The following is a 22,698-nucleotide window of genomic DNA, read 5'->3' on the forward strand; positions in this document are numbered from 1 at the left end:
CCTTCACCCTGCAGTCGCTGAACTATCTTTGTCATTTTACTCGGCTCCAGAGAGATCTCCTCAAGGAGTTAGGAGATACTCTAGCAGGTAACGTACCTGAGGCGTTGGCGCACACGGTTAATGCCCAGGTGTCTACCCTCAATTCAATTGTCAACTCGTCCATGAGGCTCATTTCGTATGCAGCCGAGGGGGCGAGTAGGGCAGCTAGTTCGGGAGTAGCCCTCAGGAGGCAAGCCTGGATGCGCCTGTGTCACTTCGCGGAGGCCTTCAAGTCTACCTTCACTGACGCCCCCTTCGATGGGTCCTCACTCTTTGGGACCAAAGTGAAAGACACCCTCACCAGATGCGAGCAAGTGGGAAAGACCCTGTCTTTTGTAGGGGTCCATTTTTCCCTCCCTGTAGGCCTTACTCCAAGGCTCAGAGAGGAGGGAAGATGTGGTTCAAGAAATCACAGAAGTCTTTCCCTGCCGCACAAGGTGAGTCCCCCTCCAGAGGCAGAGGAGGGGGAGGTTATTCTGGAAGACACCGCCCCAGGGGCAGAGGAGGCCCCCACTATTCGGGAGACCGTGATTCCTTTCACGGTTCCTCTTACCATCGTTCCTGATGTGTTGCCCGACTGTGCTATTCCGGAGCCAGTCGGGGGTCGCATTTCGTTGTACCCGGAAGCCTGGAAAAGCATCACCCAGGATCGATGGGTGCTATGAATAGTTTCCGGAGGTTATACCATTCCCTTTGTGTCAGACCCCCCCCCCCTCCAGTCAGAAGAATCCCAGACGTTCCACCCAGTCAAAGGGATCACACAGCACTAGAAGTCTCAAAGCTGCTAAAGAAAGGAGTCATCCAACCTGTCCCCTCAGACCAAATCGGATTAGGGACTTACTCGACTTTTTTTGGTGCCGAAAAGAACAGGGGACCTGAGACCCATTCTAGATCTCAGCCGATTAAACCACTATGTTCTGAAGTACAAGTTCCGAATGGTCACCCTTCAGTCTATTTTCCCACTGCTGGGAAAAGAAGTGTGGATGTGCTCCATCGACCTCATGGATGCTTACTACCATATGAAAATGGACAGGGCATCCAGGAGTCACTTACGCTTCCGGCTGAGAGCCAGTCATTTTCAGTTTTGTGCCCTGCCCTTTGGTCTCACCACAGCCCCCAGGGTGTTCACCAAGTGCTTGGCAGTGGTGACAGCTCACTTGAGACGTCAAGGATTCCAAGTGTTTCCATACCTGGATGACTGGCTCCTCACCGCCCCCACCAGGCATCTTCTAATCTGGGCCAGGGATGCTACCATTACCCTCTGTCAACAACTAGGAATTACCTTGAACTGGGAAAAATCTGGCTTGCTGCCCTCACAGCGTGTCACATTTATAGGCGCAGAGCTAGACACCGTCCAAATAACCTTCCTGCTTCAAGACAGGATCGGAGTGCTGCAGAATCAAGTTCATGCTTTATTACCCCTCAGGAAAGTGCAAGTGAGGTGGGTGCTTCAGCTACTGGGATCAATGGCAGCTACCATTATGTTAGTGCCTCTAGCGAGATTACACATGAGGCTTCTTCAGTGGCCCCTTTTTGCCCAATGGTCCTTACAGAAACTCCCTCTTTCCCACCAGATCCTACTCACGGACCGATGTAAGCAGGACCGCCGTTGGTGGCTATGCTCCAACAATCTGGAAAAAGGGAAAACCGTTTGTCCCTTCATCACCTGTCGCCACGGTGACCACGGACGCCTCCCAGATGGGGTGGGGGGTCATTATCTTGGCAGGACAGTCCAAGGCACGTGGCAAGATCACAAGGTACATTTGCACATCAGTGTTTTAGAGATGAGAGTGGTGTTATTGGCGTTGTGGGCACTTCACAGCTCTCTTCCTCTGGGAGCGATTGCAATTCACTCGGACAACATGTCCGTTGTATGGTACCTGAACAAACAAGGAGGAACCAGATCTTACCCCTTGTGCAGAGAGGCCATGCGAGTGTGGCAGTGGGCAGTGTCTTCCCAACGGTTTCTAGTGGCAACGCACATTCCGGGGAAGGTCAGTGTGATAGCAGACAGGCTGAGCAGAGCTATTTTGATGCCTTACTAGTAGTCCCTGAACCTTCTGGTTGCAGAACAGGTTTTCAGCAGGTGGGATCAGCCTTGCTGCGATCTTTTTGCCAGCCCCCTCAATGCCAAATGCAGCAGTTACTTCACCCTGATCCCCCCACAGGGGGAGTCACCTTGGGACGCTCTAGTCCACGATTGGCCCTCCGATCTGCTCTATGCTTTCCGTCCGTTCCCTCTGTTACCAAGAGTGATTCAGAAAGCCATATCCTTGGGAAGCAAGATGATTCTAATTGCCTCACACTGGCCTCGCCAAGTCTGGTTCTCCTGTCTTCATCAATTCGCGGTGGACAGTCCTTGGATTCTGGACCCAGTACTAGACCTACTGACGCACATGTCGGGGCAGTTCCACCCCTCCCTGCGGACTCTCAGGCTGACAGCCTGGCTACTCCACTTCCATCGTTAGTCAGACTTCATCGATGTCCTTCAAGGATGCATCTGCAGTCCTAACAAATGGGTTGTCCTGCCTCAGGCAGCCCCTCGGTCGGGTTGTTCTGCCTCAAGCAGCCCCTCGGTCGGCCGGATTCCAAAGTCTGGGTCTGGCCTCGGCTGATGTCGCACTTCACCCGACGTCACTGCTACTGTCGATTGGGTATAAAGGCATCAGCCGACGCCATTTTCCTCAGTCTTTCTTGCCGCGCGGTGCCCGAAGCAGAAGCTGTTCGCAAGTGCCGGTCGGTCAGATCCAGAGATTTCTACTACCGAAGACTTCTAAAAAGCTAAGTACCCCGTTGGGGACTCTTTCTTGCCTCAGCCGATGTCAGAAAAAGTAAATAATTGTTTAACTTGTGGGAAACAAATACCTCATAAGGATTTCCACTCTTACTGCCTTCCTTGCTTAGGCCCAGACCACGACGTAGCAGCTTGTCTAGCCTGTGCTTCCTTCAACCGACGGACACTTAGATGTCGGTCGGAGTTTGCGGAGGAGTTTTTTGGTCCCGCTTTTGCTTACAAAATGCCGTCCGACTTCACAATTAGCTAAAAAGCGTAAGGAAAAGGACCGACACTCGTGGTCCGCGGTTTCGGCCGAAACCACGGTTAAGCCAACCGCGAGTGTCTCGGTTTCGGCGGAAACCAACTCTTCGGTTCTTCCTTCGGCCGAAAACATTCCTCCTGCAGCCGAGGCCTCACACAGCATGGCTGAATCTGCTACTGAATTTTCTTCTGCTGTAGCAGGCACCCAGGATTTATCAGATACTATTCCTTTAGACATATCTACTCCTGCACGTGGAGCTGCTAGGCCCCCTGCATCCATGTCTATCAAGGCTTTCTCTAGGGCTAAAGCAGCTAAATCTTCTAAGGCCTTGCCTTCTAAAACCCCCTCACACAGGCCTAGCTCTAGTTCCCAAATGCTTAGCCTGGCAGAGGATCTCATTACTTTGATCAGGGGATCCCAACCTCACCCTGACAGGGCCTCTCAACCCCCTCCAGAGAAGAGGCCTAGAGCAGAGCCCCCTGAACCAGTTTCTACGGATTATTCTTCTGATGATTCAGAAAACTCAAATCCTCCAGAAGGCCCTTACTCTCCATATGAGGATTCTGACGCAGAAGACTCCATTCCTTCTGCCTCTCCTCCTGAGGAATTTTCTTTTGGGGAAACCTTGCATGCTATGAGGGAACAATTTCAATGGCAGGGCCAGGATTTTTCAGATTCTAGGAAACGGCTCAGGACCTTTTTGCATTTGCCACAGCATAGGCCTTTAGCCAATTCCTCCAGTACTAACAGTTGTGGATGATGCATTCAATGATGCTTGTACTGCCCCTGACTCTCTACCTCCGGCCCCTGCTAAGCCCGACAGATACTACAGGGTCCCGGACACACATTATCACCTGTATAAGGCTCCTATTGCAGATCCTGAAACTATTTCTCAAGGCCCCAAAGCTGTAGCAACTGCCAAAAACCCCCTCCCCTCTGAAAGGGAATCTAGAGCATTAGAGAGATGGGGTAAAAAAGTTTATACTTCTGCTACTCTTTCAGCTAGGGCTTTAAACTGTCAATTCCACATGATTCAGTATCAGGAATTTTTGTTAGATCAGTTAAATAAAAAACTATCCTCTCCTGAACCTATAGACCGTAAGTCCCTTCAGGATTTGGTACATAACACTCAGCAGGTCAGTAATCATTCCTTAAAATGCGGCTATGATGCACTGGAGGCTTCCTTTAGATCAGCTATGACTGGTACAGTGATCAGAAGGCATGCATGGTTAAAAGAGCAATCCTTACCAGACCATGTAAAGTCAAAGCTCCTAGATGCTCCCATGGAGAAACTCAGTTTGTTTGGCTCCCCTGCACAGCAAGTGTTTAAAGAAGGTGGAGGAAAAAGCAAAATCTGTCCAAACAGTCAAGGACTTCTTACAGGTCCAGCCTCCTAGGTTTAGTAGAAATTGGCCTTCGAAGAATTGGTCCTTTCCAGACACCAGAGCACCGAGAGGCAGAAATAGGCGCTCAAGAGGCAGAGGTCAATCCAGAGGTGCCTACAGGGGACGTCAGTGGCAGCCTAACAACCAGAGAAGTACTGCCGCAGATCCAGCTACTACCATTTCCACAGGACAGTCACAGTGACTTGGCTCTGATACCGCCTACCAGGGAACAACTGGAAGCACCCTTAGGCGGAAAGCTAGCCTTATTCTCAGTAAACTGGCATTACATTACAGGAGACAAATGGATTTTACAGACAATAGACAAAGGTTACAGGTTTCACTTCCATACTCTACCAAGAAAGAGAGGAATGCCAAACCTACCACCAAACCAAAAGACAAACGCTCTAGGACAAATCAACCACTTACTAAGGATGAGAGCTATAGAAAGGGTACCGGTTATGGAACAAGGACAAGGATTTTATTCCAGACTTTTCCTGGTGCCAAGAAAAGAAAACCAATGGAGGCCTATTCTCGACCTGTCCGCTCTCAACACATATCTCATTGTTCCAAAATTCAAAATGCTGACCCTACAGCACCTTCTTCCCATGCTGGGCAAGGAGGCTTGGCTGGCGACTCTAGATCTCAAGGAGGCATACCTGCACGTCCCTATTCGACCAGATTGCAGAAGATACCTCAGATTTCTTGCAGGATCAGAGCATTATCAATTCTCAGCATTGCCCTTTGGCTTATCTACTGCGCCCAGAGTATTCACGAAATGCCTGGCATCAGTAATTGCTCATTGCAGGCTTCAGGGAATTCAAATTTATCCATACCTGGATGACTGCCTGCTACAAGTGGACAACAAGATCAAATTAACAAAAGATTTGGAAAAAGTTATTCACCTACTGCAGGCCTTGGGATACACAGTCAACATAAAAAAGTCAAGGCTGGTACCATCCCAAAGGATTACATTCTTGGGTGCAGAACTGGACACATCAAATCAAATGGCATTTCTCACAGCAGAAAAGCAAAAGCAACTACCACTCTATTTCAAGGCATTAACAACGCAGAACCAGCTTACAGCAAGGAAAATCCTGCAAGCCCTGGGTTACATGGCATCCTGCATAATATTGATCCCACATGCCAGACTGCATATGAGGAAGTTGCAATGGTACCTAAGGAATTTATGGTCTCAGCACAAGCACAGCCTAGAAACCCAAATTCCAATAATTCCATGCCTGAAGCAAGAATTCCTGTGGTGGGCTCAGGCCTGTCAGTTGAACAAAGGACTGCCTTTCCACAGCCCTCACTCAAGCCAGACTATCACCACGGACGCCTCAGACCTCGGTTGGGGGGCACACATGGCAGACAAGTGTATACAAGGCCTATGGACACAGGATCAACTGAACCTACACATAAATCAAAAAGAGATGCTGGCAGTGAAACAGGCAATTCAGACATTCAGACCGTTTCTTCAACAGGGTCATTTGCTGATCAGGACGGACAACACCACAGTTATGTGGTATATCAACAAGCAGGGAGGCACACATTCATATCCTCTATGCCGGATGGCAATGGACCTGTGGAATGTGGCCCTGAACCTCAACATTCAGCTCCAGGCCTTATTTGTGCCAGGAAAAGAAAATATATTAGCAGACACGTTAAGCAGAACTACCACGGATGCCCACGAATGGATGCTGCATCCGGACATCTTCAAAACCATTACAGAGAAATGGGGGCTACCAGAAATAGACCTGTTCGCATCCCCACACAACCACCAATTGAGAAAATTCTGCACAAGGACATACCACCCACTTGCTTGGAAGGTGGACTCCTATCCTTCAGTTGGGAAAACCTAACAGCATATGCATTCCCACCTCTACCTTTGATGCACAAAGTGCTACTGAAGATCAAAGAAGAGCACCCAAGGATCATACTGATAGCTCCAGACTGGCCGAGGCAGCATTGGTACCCGCTTCTGAGAAGTATGTCTCGGACACACGCATGGCCTCTACCTCTAGTTCCTCTGCTGCTAACACAGAACAACTTCAAGATCCTGCATCCAAACTTGAAAACACTGCAGCTAGCTGCTTGGAATCTTACATGAGACAAAATAACCCAGAACTATCTCAGAGGGTTAAAGACATTATCCTGGAGGCTCGCAGACCCTCCACAAGGAAGACTTATTCAGCAAAATGGAAAAGATATCTCATTTGGAGTGCAGCAAAAGGAGAAAATGTATCATTGGCAAACATAGCTAACATCCTGGAATACATAGCAGAACTTTTCCACAATGGCCTGTCTTACTCCTCCATCAAGATTCATGCATAAGCAATCTCAGCAGAATACAACATGGATCCTCCAGTCTTCTCTCATCCTCTACTCAGGCATTTTCTGAGAGGAATTAAAAATGTAAAGCCTCCAAGGAAGCCACCTCTGCCTACATGGGACCTGAACTTTGTGCTGGAAAAGTTAACTCTTCCCCCTTTTGAACCAGCAGCAACAGCAGAATTACAGTTCTTATCTTGGAAAACTGCTTTCCTGCTTGCAATAACTTCAGCAAGAAGGGTTTCTGAATTACAGGCATTAATGGCAGTACAGCCCTTCCTTATCTTCCATCAGGATAGAGTGTCCTTGAGAACTAACCCTACTTTTATGCCAAAGGTGGTCTCCAGGGTATCATTGAACCAAGCTATCCACCTACCAACGTTCTTCCCCAACCCACAGAACAGGGGGGAAAGACTACTGCACACCTTGGATGTACACAGACAATTGCGCTACTACCTGGACAGAACCAAGAGCAATAGAAAAACTGACCAGCTTCTGGTAGCATATGCAGCAGGAATGGAAGGAAAAGCAATTTCAAAACAGACAATCTCAAAATGGATAGGAAATTGCATTAGATTTTGTTACTCCTTTCATGGGAAGACAACTCCAGAAAACATCAGACCTCACTCCACAAGGGCTACAGCGACTACTACAGCTTTCTTACGAGGAGTGGCTACCAAAGACATTTTAGAGGCTGCTACTTGGAGCTCCGTGCATACATTTGCCAAGCATTATAATCTGCCTTTATACTCCAGATCCCGAGCAGGTTTTGCCACTGCTGTTTTGCAAGGGATCTTAACTACACCATAATCTTCTTAGTACCTCCTCCCCCAGTTTGGCTATGGTATTCTACCCATTTGTTAGGACTGCAGATGCATCCTTGAAGGACATAGTACAGTTTTGTACCTACCATAAATGTAGATGTCCGAGAGGAATGCATCTGCAGTCAGGATTACCCGCCCTCCTTCCCCGCTGTGGTACTCCTAGGGTATTTGCCCATCTTGTAGCTAGCTGGGGGAATCTATTATGGTGTATTTGTTTGTATATATGTACATACATGTTTATTTGTTGTTTGCTCTCTACTATTTGGAATCATTTGCATTTATCCAAATTTAGCCTTCCTAGAGGGCACCTGGCATCTGGGGCAAGAAACACTGAGGAAAATGGCGTCGGCTGAAGCCTTTATACCCAATCGACAGTAGCAGTGACGTCGGGTGAAGTGCGACATCAGCCGAGGCCAGACCCAGACTTTGGAATCCGGCCGACCGAGGGGCTGCCTGAGGCAGGACAACCCATTTGTTAGGACTGCAGATGCATTCCTCTCGGACATCTACATTTATGGTAGGTACAAAACTGTACTTTTTTCTCCAGAGGTGGTACACATTCTATCCACTGCTCATAAGTCTTCCACCAGGAAGATTTATTCCAGCAAATGGAAGAGATTTTCCATTTGGGCTCAGGCCCAAGGACTTGACCCTTACACAGCCCCAATACCTGCTGTTTTGGATTTTTTGTCCATGCTCTTTCGACAGGGTTCTGCCCCTGCTACCATTAAAGTGTAGCTGGCCGCTATTTCTAATTTTCATACCTCCTACGAGCCTTCCCTTATGGCACATAAACTATGTAAAGCCTTTCTGAAGGGCACCTTGTTACTCCGGCCTCCTGTGTCAGAACCCATCATGCCCTGGGATTTAAACTTTGTTTTCCAAGCCTTGACTTCCCCACCTTTCGAACCGACTGCCTCCTGTGAGTTAAAGTTTCTGTCTTGGAAGACTGCTTTCCTGATAGCTATCACATCAACTAGATGGGTGTCAGAGATTCAAGCCCTGTCCATCAAACCCCCGTATTTAATCTTCCATAAGGATAGGGTTTCTCTTAGACCCAATCCGTTCCTTTCTTCTTAAAGTAACATCCACTGTTAATCTCTATCAGTCTATCGAGCTGCCAGTTTTCTTCCCTCAATTTTCGAACAAAGCAGAGTTTAGATTTCATCAATTGGACGTGCACAGGCAATTACAATTCTACTTGCACATGACAAAACAACTACGAAAAGCTGACCAATTGTTTGTGTCTTTTTCAGACAGTAGAGCAGGATCCCCCATTTCCAAGGTTACAATCTCCAGATGGATTTCAAGTTGTATTTCATTTATTTACTCCTCTGCAAGCAGAAATCTACTGTTCCCAGTCGAGACTCATTCTACTAGGGCTGTTTCTGCATCGATAGCCTACCATGCTAGACTGCCTTTGGATGATATTTGTGCTGCAGCCACGTGGGCTTCCCCACACACCTTTATTACTCATTACAAACTGGACGTGGCTTCTAGGGGCCGGGCTTCCTTTGGTTCCACAGTCCTCAGGAGTATCTTCCTTTGAGCCTCCCAGGATAGAGGTGCTGGGGGCACTGTCCCGTGAGTAAGAATGTAGGCGAGATTGGACTACATAACATCAAGAAGTTATGTACTCACCATAACGTTCGATGTATGTAGTCCATCTCACCTCACATTCTTATGTACCCTCCCACCTGCCCCCTTCCTGGAGGATTTGGAGACTGGAATTGGCGTTTGAGTACCCTTCAGTGGTAGTTGTTTTTTCTTATTCCCCTTGATTGTGTTCTACTGTAGTGGGTTATTGCTATGCATGAGGTTTGATTGTGGATTTGCAGCAAACTAGATCTGGGGCTATGGAGCAGTGATACCTGGGATACCTGTTTAGCCCAGCCAATAAGAGACTTTGTGCTAGAAAATAAACGTTGGTCGAGTCGGAGCCGATATTCGGCTCCGAACCCGTGAGTAAGAATGTGAGGCGAGATGGACTACATACATCGAACGTTATGGTGAGTACATAACTTCTTGATTCCTCACCAAGACAGCCAGAATTTCTGCTGCCAATTCCCTTCTAATCTCCACTTTACTCTACGCCTCTCCTGTACTTACCTACCTTACTCTACGCCTCTCCTGTACTTACCTACCTTAGACAAACGGACCTAAACAAGCTCAAGGCATGCTACAATAAAATTGCTAAGTTTGCCACTGGTGCATCTTATCGCAGCCACCACTGTATCTCACTTAGAGAACTTGACTGGCTTGAACTCCCTCAACTTCTTCACCTGAATCAACTCTCTCTCTCTCTCTCTCTCTCGGCCACAAGTTAGTAAACCATCCTCTTAAAGTCCCATCCCTTCAAAACCTTCTCCAGCCCTACTGCTCCACTAGGCCACTACTCTCCTGCAGCAAAAATCAACTGCTAGTGACCAAACACAAGAACTCAGCGGGAGAAGCACTATTCTCCTGTATCATATCCAGATTATGGAGCAGTGCCCCCCTCTATAACCACACTACCTTCTTGCAATCATTTCAAGACTGCACTAAGAACTCACTTAAAAAGTCTCTGGTTATGCCCAGGCACCAATCTTGACTAGTAACCCTCCTTCTACTTCCCCTTCATCTCCCCTCCCCTAGCCACCCTGCCTAACACAGTCTGATCATTGCATTTCTTGCTGTGCAGGCTCTGGCTCACCCTTTACCCTTCCCTTCCCTCCTCACTCAAACTCTCAGACCTGTTATAACATGCTTAACTACCTCACTTCATCTCAACTCCAAATACATATCCAACTGACTTGCACCTACCATCCTCTCACTACCACATATACTATTCACTTAGTCTCCTCTCTTACTCCTCTATATTCCCCTTCCATCCCATTAGCCCTTCTGGATTGTTCCACCTTCATGTGGAGCTTCTGCTTTATATCTGCTTGAGTTTAGTGCAATTTTTGTATACAAGATTTAGGTATATGAGTTTAGAACAGCATCCATTTGAGCTTAGTGCTATCTGTATATACATCCTAGCGTTATTCCTAGCCTCTAGCTAGATATTTGTTATGTTTCATATTGTATGTATAGCTAATGTTTGCTGCGGTATGTATGTACTATTGTATATATATGCAATTGTTATTCATGTACTCTGCTGCCCATTTATTGTTCTGTGGAACTTTTCTCCCTGGGTCTCCACTGAAAAAGGACCTGTGTCCAGTTGGAATTTCCCAGTAAACAAATGTGAATAAATAAATAAGTGTATTGGTTGGAATATTTGTTCTGGTATCCCCCCTTTACTCCTCCTTTCATTCCTCTCCATGTTTGGTTCTCCATATAATTGGGGGAGGGTTATGTTTTTCAGTCTCTCGGATCTTCAAATGGGGGGTATTCTTAAGGGTCTGTCCAGTTGACCTCATCTTCAGTAAAACTCGTCTCACTCCAGTCTTTTCTATGTGATATTATATATCCTCTGTCCTTGTCCATGCATTTTTAGGTTCATAGGTTAGTACTGTTAAAGAAAATAAGGACACTTATGCAAACAATGTGAATGCTCTGTATAATGTACAGATGTAGAACATTAGGAATAAAGAAATAACATTTATATCCCTAAACACCTTTGGTCTAGGATAGTTTTTGTCTTTATATTCTAAAATGTCCCTGTCCAGCTTTTTTTACTTCCTCCTTGAAGTCCTGTACACTGTTTGTCTAATAAAGTATTTTTCTTCTCCTTCTATAGTGAACAGCAAATCATTAATAATAGTATGGTTCAAGTCCACATTGATTAAAAATATCTAATAGTTCCTTCTGCAAGTATGTACCCTCAACCATATTGTTTGGGTATTTACAGATTCTTAAACCTCTCTCTACTATACCCATGTTCACACATTTCTTAAGGTATGCAATTTCAATTCCTAATGTTCTACATCTGTACATTAAATTATACAGAGTATTCACATTGTTTGCCTAAAGTGTCGTTATTTTCTTTTCTGTTGTTGTTACTTTGTTTAAAATTATAATGTGAAAGTGTTCAATCTCGCCGTTTGTTCTTACACATGGGTTCGGAGCCAATCCTCGGCTCCGAGTCGGCCGCATTGCAATGCTCTGCATCTTAGAGAAGCTCGAGACCAGACTATATCCCATAATCCTCTGTAGTGTAGTGGTTCTTATATATATATATATATATATATATATATATATATATATAGATATATATATATATATATATATTACTTAAGCCTGACTTCCAGGAGGCCTTGGAGAAGTCCGACCAGGCTTCTAAGTTTTCGAAGGGGTCGAAGATGTCGGAGCCCATGTCAATGGCTCCAAGCTCATTTTCCAAGATTCGTTCGCCGGTTTCACAGACCTCGGGGCCGAGCATCGAACGGTTATCTTTCACTGTGTCCCAGGTCTTGGAACCGGTGTCGGAGCTGCCTCCACCATCGATTCTTCGGTCGGTGCCGTCTTCGGCCCCTTCGACCCGGTATTCCAGACCTTTATCCGATACTGATGTGTGGATCGTGTCGTACAAAAACTAATGGAAAACATGGCCCTGTCCAAGCTGATTGCAGTTTCGTCCCAATTGTTGTAGAAACTGGAAGGCCTCCCCGTGTCTCCAACAAATCCTCCCTCGAGACTCATCCAGTCTTCGGAGCCAGGAGAGGACGAACCAATGATAGTGGAGCCCTCTGTGCCGAATCCGTCCATTGCGCGATCGGCGCCATTGACTTCGACTCCTTTGGAGCCCGTAGGTGAGCCTTGGTTCCGGGACCGAGAGTCGTACCGATTTTTCGGTGCCGACTCTCCCTCTCGGGCCTCGGCACAGATAGGTTCGGCTCCGTCCTTGGGGTCGGAGCCCATGGTTCCGGTGTCAGGGAGGCTTCTGCGCTCTTTGGAACCGGAGGAGTCCTCGACCCGGGGCTCGGGAGCTTTCGACCTTATGAGGAAGGTTTTGTCTACACAGACAACTACTTCATCGGAGGCGTCTTCTCCTTTCCCCAAAGGGCCACTTTCTGTTTCTGCTCCCACGATCCACCCTAAGCGTAGAGTCCCATTGCCTCAGCCAGCCCCAGAAGGTGCTCCCTGTTCCTCGGAGACCTCACCAGAAGCCCCCCTCTGATGAGGTACCGAGGAAAAGATTGTGCAAGAGGAGGCACATCGATTCCCCACAGGAATCTCTAACGTCTGACACCGATTTGGATGAGGCAGACGGGTCCCCCTCTGAGGATGTCTCATTTGCAGACATCCCTGGAGATCTTGAGACAGAGGGGTGATTGGCAGTCCCTAGCCCCCACTGAGGACGAGTCAGTGTTGCTGAAGGCTTTTGGGGGCTCAACCTTCTACCTCCTGGGTGACCCTGCCCTTCGAGGAATTGATGGACTTAATTGCTCGAAGGGCGTGGGAAACACCGGACACAGTGGAACCGGTCCCCCATAAACCAAACAAATTTATCACAGCCCCCCAAGATAAGGCCTATCTTACTAAAGGAGTCCCGGTCGATGCTATGGTGGTGGCGGCAGCCACGAAGAAGGAAATGTCTGAGTCTTCCTCTTCTGTTCATCCTCCTAATAAGGATTGTAGGACTATGGACAGATATGGGAAGCGCGTTTTTAGTTCAGCGACTTTTTCCATGCGTTCGCTAAACTACTTGACACATTTTACACGACTGCAGAGGGATCTCATTAAGGAACTGGGAGATACCCTCCAGGGTAACACAGATGCTGCTGTCTCAGATAAGGTGACAGCACAACTTAACACCCTTACTTCAATAGCAAACTCATCCATGAGGCTCATCTCATATGCGGCCGAAGGATCAAGTAGAGCTGCAGCTTCAGCAATTGCTCTCCGTAGACAATCCTGGATGCGGCTGTGCTCCTTTGCGGAAGCCTTCAAGTCTTCCTTTGCCAAAGCCCCCTTTGATGGTGCCATGCTCTTTGGGCCAAAAGTAAAGGAGACTCTAACTCGGTGTAAGCAAGAAGGGAAGACCCTGTCTGCTGTTGGGGTCTGTTTTTCCGCTCCAACTAGACCGTTCCCCAAAGGGCAACGAAGCAAGAAAATGTGGTTCCATAAGACTCAGGGATCTTTCCAAGCTACACAGAGTGATACCCCCTCCAGAGGCAGAGGAGGGGGAAGAAATGGAAGACGCCGCCCTGGCGGCAGAGGGGGGTCCGCAAAATCAGGGCGACAGGGATACCGTCCCTGGGAAGCCCTTCCAGCACTCCTGAGTGGAGGCCCGACTGTCCTGCTCTGGAGGCAGTCGGGGGTCGCTTGGCTTTATACCCACAGGTCTGGCTAAATCTTACCTCGGATTCTTGGGTAAAAAGCATAGTAACCAGAGGATACAAAATTCCCTTTACGCCCACCCCACCTCAACAAAAGAGATTTCCAGATGTGCCACCCCATCTGTGAGATCCAGCAGCTGTAGAAATTTCAAAGCTGCTCAAAAAAAGTCATCCAGCCAGTCCCGGCGGACCAAAGAGGATCCGGAATTTACTCAAGGTTCTTTTTAGTTCCAAAGAAGACAGGGGACTGGAGACCGATTTTGGATCTCACCAAACTCAACACCTTCGTAAGGAAGGAAAAGTTCCGGATGGTCACGCTTCAGTCGATCCTTCCCTTCTTACAGAACGACGATAGGATGTGCTCGACAGATCTCAAGGACGCGTACTACCACATCAAAATGGCCAGGCCGTCCAGAGATTACCTGCACTTCCGGCTGGGAGCCAGTCATTTTCAGTTTCGAGCTCTCCCCTTTGATCTCACCTCAACCCCCAGGGTGTTCACCAAATGCATGGCAGTAGTGGCGTCTCAGTTGAGACGACAAGGATTCCGAGTGTTTCCGTATCTGGACAACTGGCTCTTCACCGCCACCATCAAGCATCGCCTTGTACAAGCCAGAGACTACACAGTCGACCTTTGTTCCCATTTAGGAATTTCAATCAATGTCGAAAAATCTGCCTTATCGCCCTCACAGCATATCTCATTTATCAGGGCAGATCTAGATACAAGGTTAACACTGTTAAAGCTTCCTCCACTAAGAGCATCAGCCCTCAAAGAACAGGTTCTGTTTCTTCTTCAGAACAGGAAAGCCCCGGCCAAGCTAGTGTTAAAGGTTCTGGGACTGATGGCAGCATCTCTGATTGCAGTTCCCATGGGCAGATTGCACATGAGGGTCCTCCAATGGCTGCTTTTCGCGCAATGGTCATTCCAGCAGCTACCCTTATCACACGAGATACTAATAACAGACTCTTGCAAACGAGATCTTTCATGGTGGGTGAACAGTCAGGATCTCACAATGGATCGCCCGTTTGTCCTACCCTACCCGAGGGCCACAATAACCACGGACGCTTCTCTGATAGGGTGGGGGGGACTTTTTCAGGGAAGAACGGTCCAAGGGGGATGGTCCAATTTGGAGTACAACCTGCACATCAATGTTCTGGAGTTGAGGGCGGTGTTTCTAGCGTTGCAACACTTCCAGGCTCTCTTACCTCTGGGAACAGTGGCAGTTCAGACGGACAACATGTCTGTGGTCTGGTACATAAACAAACAAGGGGGAACCAGGTCTTACCCGTTATGCAGAGAAGCCATGAGAATTTGGCAATGGGCAGAGTTCACGGGCCGCTTTCTAGTGGCAACGCACATCCCGGGGTCATCCAACGTCATTGCGGACAGGTTGAGCAGAGCCATCCTGTTACCTCACGAGTGGTCCCTCAAACCGCAAGTGGCATAAAGGGTCTTCCCCAGATGGGGCCAGCCTTGCTGCGATCTGTTTGCATCCCCGTTGAATGCCAAATGCAGAAGCTACTTTGCCCTTCTACCCCCTCCAGGGGGTGTTCCCAGGACGCCTGCACGATTGGCCCCCGGGTCTCCTGTATGCATTCCCTCCTGCCCCGTTGATTCCCAAATTTCTACAGAAAGCCAGGAACCTGTAAAGGACGATAATCCTCATAGCGCCATTCTGGCCTCGGCAGATATGGTTCCCCTTTCTTCGAGCCCATCAAAGGGAGGAACCTTGGATTCTGGACCCAGTGCCAGATCTATTGACTCATTCGTCGGGAGTTCCTCACCCATCCCGTCAGTCCCTCAAACTGACAGCTTGGCTGCTCCGCTTCCCTGTCTAGCCAGGTCAGACCTTCTCTCCTGCGGTTCAGCACATTCTGGTTGCCTCTCATAAAGCCTCCACCAGAAAGCTTTACAGGAGCAAATGGAAACGCTTTGTATGTTGGGCATCAGGTCAACACATAGATCCCTTGGTAGCTCCACTTCACAAAGTTCTGGAATTCTTATCAATACTTTTTCACGAAGGGGCCTCTACTTCCACCTTAAGAGTACATTTGGCGGCCATATCTAACTTTCATATTGGTGAAGGGAGCTCTTCTATTATGTCTCACAGGCTTTGCAAGGCTTTTATGAAGGGAACTTTCCACCTTCGTCCACCCATTCGGGAGACCTTTTTCCCATGGAATTTGAACTTGTCGCAACTGATGTTACCGCCCTTCGAACCAGCTTCATCCTGCCTCCTAAACTTCTTGTCATGGAAGACACTATTTCTTGTTGCTGTCACTTCAGCTCGAAGAGTCTCAGAGTTACAAGCATTATCAGTCAGGCCACCGTACTTGATCTTCCACCCGGATAGAGTTTCCTTGCGCACAAACCCGTCATTCCTCCCCAAGGTATGTTCTGTCCTAAATATCAACCAATCCATAGCTCCCCACATTTTTTCAAGAATCATTCAAACAAATTGGAATATATGCTGCACAAGTTGGATGTACATAGGCAACTGAGATTTTACTTGGGATTTTACTTGGACAGGACTAAAGATCATAGAAAGTCAGATCAGCTGTTGGTTTCGTTTGCAGACAACAAAAAGGGTATGGCAGTCACGAAACGTACCTTATCTAAATGGCTTTCCGATTGTATAGAGTTTGTGTATTCTATTTCAAATCAGCCACTACCTTTCAAGCCTAAGGCTCATTCTACTAGGGCCGTTTCCACTTCCTTAGCTCATGCAGCTCGCTTACCATTGGACATAATTTGTACAGCAGCAACGTGGGCTAAACCTCATACATTTATCACTCATTATAAAGTGGACAGGACATCCTTTGGTTCCACTGTGCTCAGGAACGTTCTTCCATGAGTCACCCTGGGTGACGGAGCTAGGGACGCTACCCGTGTGTAAGAACAAACGGCGAGATTGAACACTTTCACATTTAGAAGTTATGTACTTACCATAACGTTCCATGTGAGGTGTTCATCTCGCCTTTGTTCTTACATTCCCTCCCTTTCCCTCCCCACACGTTATGGAAGAACGGGTAAGATTAGAGTCTGGTCGGGATTTTTCCTTTTTCTTGGGTTCGTTGCTCTGTGTCCCCAGTGGGATATAGTTCACCTCCCATAGGCATTAGATATTATAGTCAGAAGGTGTTCCTGGATAGCCGTGTGAATGTGAAGGTCTTTGACCAAATTGACTATTAGCGGTCTGGTTTCTTGCAAACTAGATCTGAGGGATAGCAGGGAGGATTATGGGATATAGTCTGGTCTCAAGCTTCTCAAAGATGCAGAGCTTTGCGATGCGGCCGACTCGGAGCCGAGGATCGGCTCCGAACCCATGTGTAAGAACATCCCTTTAATAACCAGTCATTTAATTCAACATTGTCATTCGTATTGTGTAAACAGTCACCTTTTTCTTTTTGCGTTTCCGTTTCTAAGCTGTTGTGTTGTCCGCTCGTACCCTGTGCGCTATCACAGTCTCTCCTGAAAATATGTGGAGTTTCTAAAAAAATCAGTGTTTGTTGAAGCATAATCCAAATTCAAATTCCCTCTAACTCCATGATGACATTCTCTTGCACTGGTCTCCACCTCTTCTTTCCTTCAGTTGTGAAGCAGGCAGTACAACAAGAAATCTAGCCAGCCATGGGTTGGATAGTAGGGGTGAGGAGGACGACTAGTTGCATGAGTTGGCCAATCAGTTTCCTGGTTTCTCCTACTTCCTCGTATCTAGCTGATTCAGCTCTAGATACTTGTCTCTTCTTCCATATCTCCAAACATGACAAATAAACCAAAGAAGAAATTGTCAGTAATGCCATCAGTAACACAAAGAAAATGGCAATTGGAAGGAGAGAAACACCGGAACTTATAATAAAAACCTCTTCAGGTCAACTTTATTCACAAAGCACATTGCACACATTAACGCTGTCTTAACCACTGCGTTTTCATTTTGACACACTTCTTCCGATGCCAAATACACACAACCTGTCATTGCCCTATTAAATATACACTCAATTACTGTCGTGTCCAATAACATCAACTCTCCAACTAAGTTCTATTAAAGGTACTTCATCTTGTTGACCAAAAATAATTTTTTTTGTACACAAAAAATCTTTCTGCTTGTAAAAATCTTATGCAAAACAATCAAGACCTTTATAGTTTAGACATTTTGACCAGTAATACCATAATAAAATGTACCCAGTTCTACACATTTTCTTTGTTATATACTTATCTCTTTTTATAATTAGTGTGTTAAATTTCTCAAAAAGTTATAAAAAAGCTAAACAGAATTTTTACTCAACAAGATGAAGTACTGTTAATAGGATTTAATTGGAGAGTTGATGTTGTTGGACACAACAGTAATTGAGTGTATATTTAATTGGGCAATGACAGGTTGTGTGTATTTGGCATCTGAAGAAGTGTGGAAAAATGAAAACGCAGTAGTTATGAGAGCGTTAATGTGTATAACGTGCTTTGTGATTAAAGTTGACCTGATGAGGTTTTTTTATTATAAGTTCTGGTGTTTCTCACCTTAACTATTATGCCAACCCCCCAACCCCCCCCCCCCCCCACACACACACACCATAACTAGGCATCTGTGGTGTCCATTTTTATTCTTCCTTAACTCCACTTTCTCCTTCCCCTTTCTGTCAATTTCTGGAGTGACCTAATGGATTTTTTTGGCGCCTGTAGTTCCAGGTTTGAGCCCTGGTTTAATTTCTGTTCTTCTGTACTATTATATAATAAGACTTTTAAGGCAGCAAACTTGATCTGAGGTAATGGGGGTGGACTAGGGCATTATGGGTAGGGAAGAAGCTCGACAGTTGGATTCAAAGTCTGTAGAATGCGTCCGAGTCTGATCCGTAACCCATACATTGAGGAGGAATGAAAATGGACAACCCAGATGATGTTTACTACCTTGAAGATCGAGTTAAAACTTAGCCAATAACCTAAGATTAGAATCAAACCCTGTACCTTGTGTCTTTTGGGTGAAGACCTTAATCATCATTCTGCCAAATCTACTACCAGAGAATAAGCATGCTATGTACTTTCTTGTGGCAACCTAGTATAACATGCAGAAATCAGCTGCTGTTAGTGAGACTGACCAGGTAATAATGTGATTTAAAGTATAAACCCATAGTTAATAAAATATTAAGGAGGGAGAAAGAAATTCATTTATTTCCCGATATATGACGAGAGTACTTCATACAACTGTATTTTATAATAATTTGCAGGTGTTCCTTCACAGGGATCAAGAAAGAGTCAATAGGTGTGAATAATGGAGTTTCAAAGACCATTTATCCTCAGCACAGATATACCTAGTATAGATTACATGCAAGGGTGTAGACAGGCATGCTGTTTGTACTCTGCAGAGTATACTTTTTCTGGACATCACTTAGAAAATTGTCTTTTTCAGGACATATGTCTGTGACTGTCTAAATTGCATTGCTTACACAGAGGATTGCTAATCCAAAGCAATATCTTAGTAGGTATAAAGGGAATAACTGAATATGATACATGCATTAAGTGTTGGGGGCATCATTTTGTGAGATGTAAACATTTAATACCAGGTGGGTTAGGGGCAGCAATAAGAACAAAATGGAATTCACTGGCTAGACCTGGTTACAGGGTGGGGGTTATATTTCCTAAGGAATGGAGTTTGCAAATAAAAGAAACCGTAATTTGAGAAGACCAAGAACAATGTATCCTCTAGTGTTCTGCTCACTGAAGCTGCCCTGTCCCTCAGATCTTGTTGAATTTGCGAGTACTTGAGTGTTTATTTTCTCAGGCTGATCATGGCTTGTGGTGCATTTGTGCTTGTGCTGACAGGAGACGGTCAATTCCATTTTTGTTTCCTAATTATGAGGTTACCAACAAACCTACAGGATTTTTTATTTTGTTGAACAGTGCTTAGAGAATAAGTCCTACTTCATACAGCCATGCTGAAACTGTGCTGTATTTCTACATTTTTTGGTTGTTTCATAGACTAGACTTTCAGACTTGTTACCTTTGTTGCAGAAGTGAGCTGTTTGCATGCTGCCTTTGATTACACATGGGAGGTCAGAATTTGTCACTGCTTGTATTGACAGTCATTTGGTTACCTTCTTGAACAGCCAGTGGAAAGAATGAATGGGACATTTTTGAGGATTTGTGGCATTGGTTATATTATTTATTTATTTATTTACATTTGTTAACCAGGAGTGTCCGACTGGACGTAGGTTCATTTTCAGGGGAGGCCCGGGGAAAAAAGCTCCACAGTTAAAATAAACAGACAGTAGTTATATTGGATTACATAGCGATTAACAATTTAACATAGCAATTACTTACAACATATTTACAGATGAAGAACATAGTACATCAGTAGACAACTAGAATCTTTATCTATGAAGTACATAATCGACATTAACAAATGTTACAATAAGAAGTTCCTGCTGTATAATAAGTACTAGGCTTATGAACATCTGAGCTTGCTATAATCAAGGTAGTTAGTGGAGTGGAAAGAAAGGTAGTGGTTGGATGGGGTGGGTGATATTAGAGTGGGAGTTGCAAGGGCATAGCCAGCATGTTTTTAGGTGCGCTTTTAGTAAAGTTTTGAAGTGGATGCATGATGGTATGGAGGTAATTGTGGGTGGGAGGGAGTTCCATAATTTGCTGTGGCACAAGAGAATAGTGCTTCACCAGCAGAGTTATTGGCTTTAGTGATCTGCAAGTGATTTTTGTTGCTGGATCTTAGTGGTCTGGTGGTGTGATATATGGATTTGTTGAAAGGGAAATCAGTATCATTTTCACTGGAAGTATTTTTAAACTGAAATAAGTGCTACTGTAGTTGATGCTATGCAACAAATTTAAGTAAGAATATGTTAGCCTTATGATTATAGTGTGTGTGTGTATTCTTTTATTTAGGACTACATGTTTTCTCATTGGTATTACAAAAAAAAAAAGAAATAGTCAGATGTTACAATATGTTTTTTCTCTTTGTTCATTTTTTTAGGATGTGGATTTGGTAGCCCCAGAACTTACACCTCTTAAAGCTAGTTGGTATGACCAGGAAGATGACAGCAATCAGCAGTTTTCAGAACATGGACATCATACACCCAGACCAAAGAAAACCTTGTTCCAACAGTAAATAAAACTATTGGCACTTCGGAGTTGGACACCCACTTCTTCAACAAGAGACTGTTATTACCCTCATTAAGAATGGTGGAGGGCTTTCAGTAAATCCTTTACTGTGAACTGTAAAATATTAAGTACACTACTATGCTGTACATTTCTGTAAATGTAGCAAGCATAGTTTCAAGTGATCACCTGTGCCATGCATCCAGTCCATGGCAAAAAAATTTGCTGCTAAATAGCAATTTTTATTCACTTTAGACAATTCTTTTTAAGAATGTTTTATTTCCACTTACTCTTGTTCTCCCTGTTTTATTTCTACTTTCTCCTGTTATGCATGATCAGTTTTCCTACAAAAACTACAAATATCTCGATTTACCTTTATTGCTGGAAGCTTGTCTGGTCATGTTCTCATGTATGTTAAAGGATAAAGGTGTATTAGTAAACCTGAGCTCCTCCTTTCACACTGAAGGACTTTGAAATGCTGTTACAATTTCCGGTGTTCTTTTGCTACCAGACAGTGGTAGTGGACAGGATCGACATCTCAGTGGGAGGTCCATAAAGTCCTAGTTTCTTTCAGGCTCACATATGCAGAGTACGGTTTATCTTTTTCTTTTATTGGAATTAGAATGAAACAATATTGATTTTAATGCTCTCATGGGAGACATGATGCAGCAATATTTTAGTAGCAGACAGGATATCAAATATACAGAAAATGCCAGTAAAGTTCTTTAATGTACCAACTTTATCATGTAAACAAAATGATTGTAGTGTCCAATATTGTAAAAGAAATTCTTGTATATTTTAGCTCATTTTTTGCACTTTAAGACAATGTGACCTGTTTTTCTTTTAGGAGTGAGTGTGGTATACTGTTCTAGGGTAGTGTTTTTAGGTGCTGGAGTAGTAAGTACATGTGTGATGTCATAATTCTCTTATTCTAGTTCTAAATTCACAAGTACTTCTGAACTTTGGTCATTTCATCCACCACCAGGATGTGACAACATCTTTATTATGGATGGTTGTTGTGAAATGTAAAGGCATGAAAGGCTTGCCTACTTTTCCAAAAGGCTAAAAAATTTAAAACAACCCAGGTGCCCTGGTTCAGCTAACAGCTAAGCTGGCTGAGTGAGCTCGGGGAGGATGTGTGTACTTGTCCAAAGTGATGAAGTGGTAGCAGGTTGCTTCAGTCCATTGTAGAAGAGGTCAAGAATGTAAATGCAGTGTGGCGGCACACAGATGAAGATGCCAGACAGAGTACCACTCTTTGTTGGCATAGTGAAGCATGCACTCATACACAGAAGGTGTGGTGATCCCTGTGGAATTAGGGCTATAAAAAAAAAAAAAAAAAAAAACTTTGTAGCTTCCTATATGATGACTCCTGTTGCCAAATGTAATTTGCTGGAGTACATGAAAACTGATGGTAAGCAGGCAGTGTGTGTGTGTGTGTGTGTGGGGTGGGGGGTGTTCAGAAAAAAAAATGGATGCAATGATGTGCAAAAGTATGGTATTAAAATATGGCCAGAAATGGGGAAATACAGTTTGCCATATAAAATAAGTTGTGTTCCTTAGGAAAATGTTAGTATCACTGCTCACCTGCATGAAGTGGTAGAACTCCCACATTTGTGACATTGGCATCAGGTTAATCTTGAAAAGACTTCAGTATCAAGAAGGACTAGTAGAGGTGAGCACCAGAGGGAGGATATCTCTTCTGTTCAGGTGAGA

General features: G+C 45.3%; 1 protein-coding gene across 1 annotated transcript in view; it reads left to right on the forward strand.

Annotated features, from left to right (window-relative positions):
• SAMHD1 (SAM and HD domain containing deoxynucleoside triphosphate triphosphohydrolase 1) overlaps positions 1 to 22,422 on the forward strand; it is a gene marked incomplete in the record, with an annotated part of 1,343,678 nt that extends 1,321,256 nt beyond the window's left edge. The window contains 1 exon segment of the mRNA XM_044090179.1: positions 20,858 to 22,422. Coding sequence (XP_043946114.1) covers positions 20,858 to 20,992 — 135 coding nt within the window.
• Positions 22,423 to 22,698: the final 276 nt, after the last annotated feature.

Source organism: Protopterus annectens, chromosome 12.part0 (genome assembly GCF_019279795.1).
Source record: "Protopterus annectens isolate FY-2018-M chromosome 12.part0, PAN1.0, whole genome shotgun sequence".
Lineage (NCBI taxonomy): Eukaryota > Metazoa > Chordata > Ceratodontiformes > Protopteridae > Protopterus > Protopterus annectens.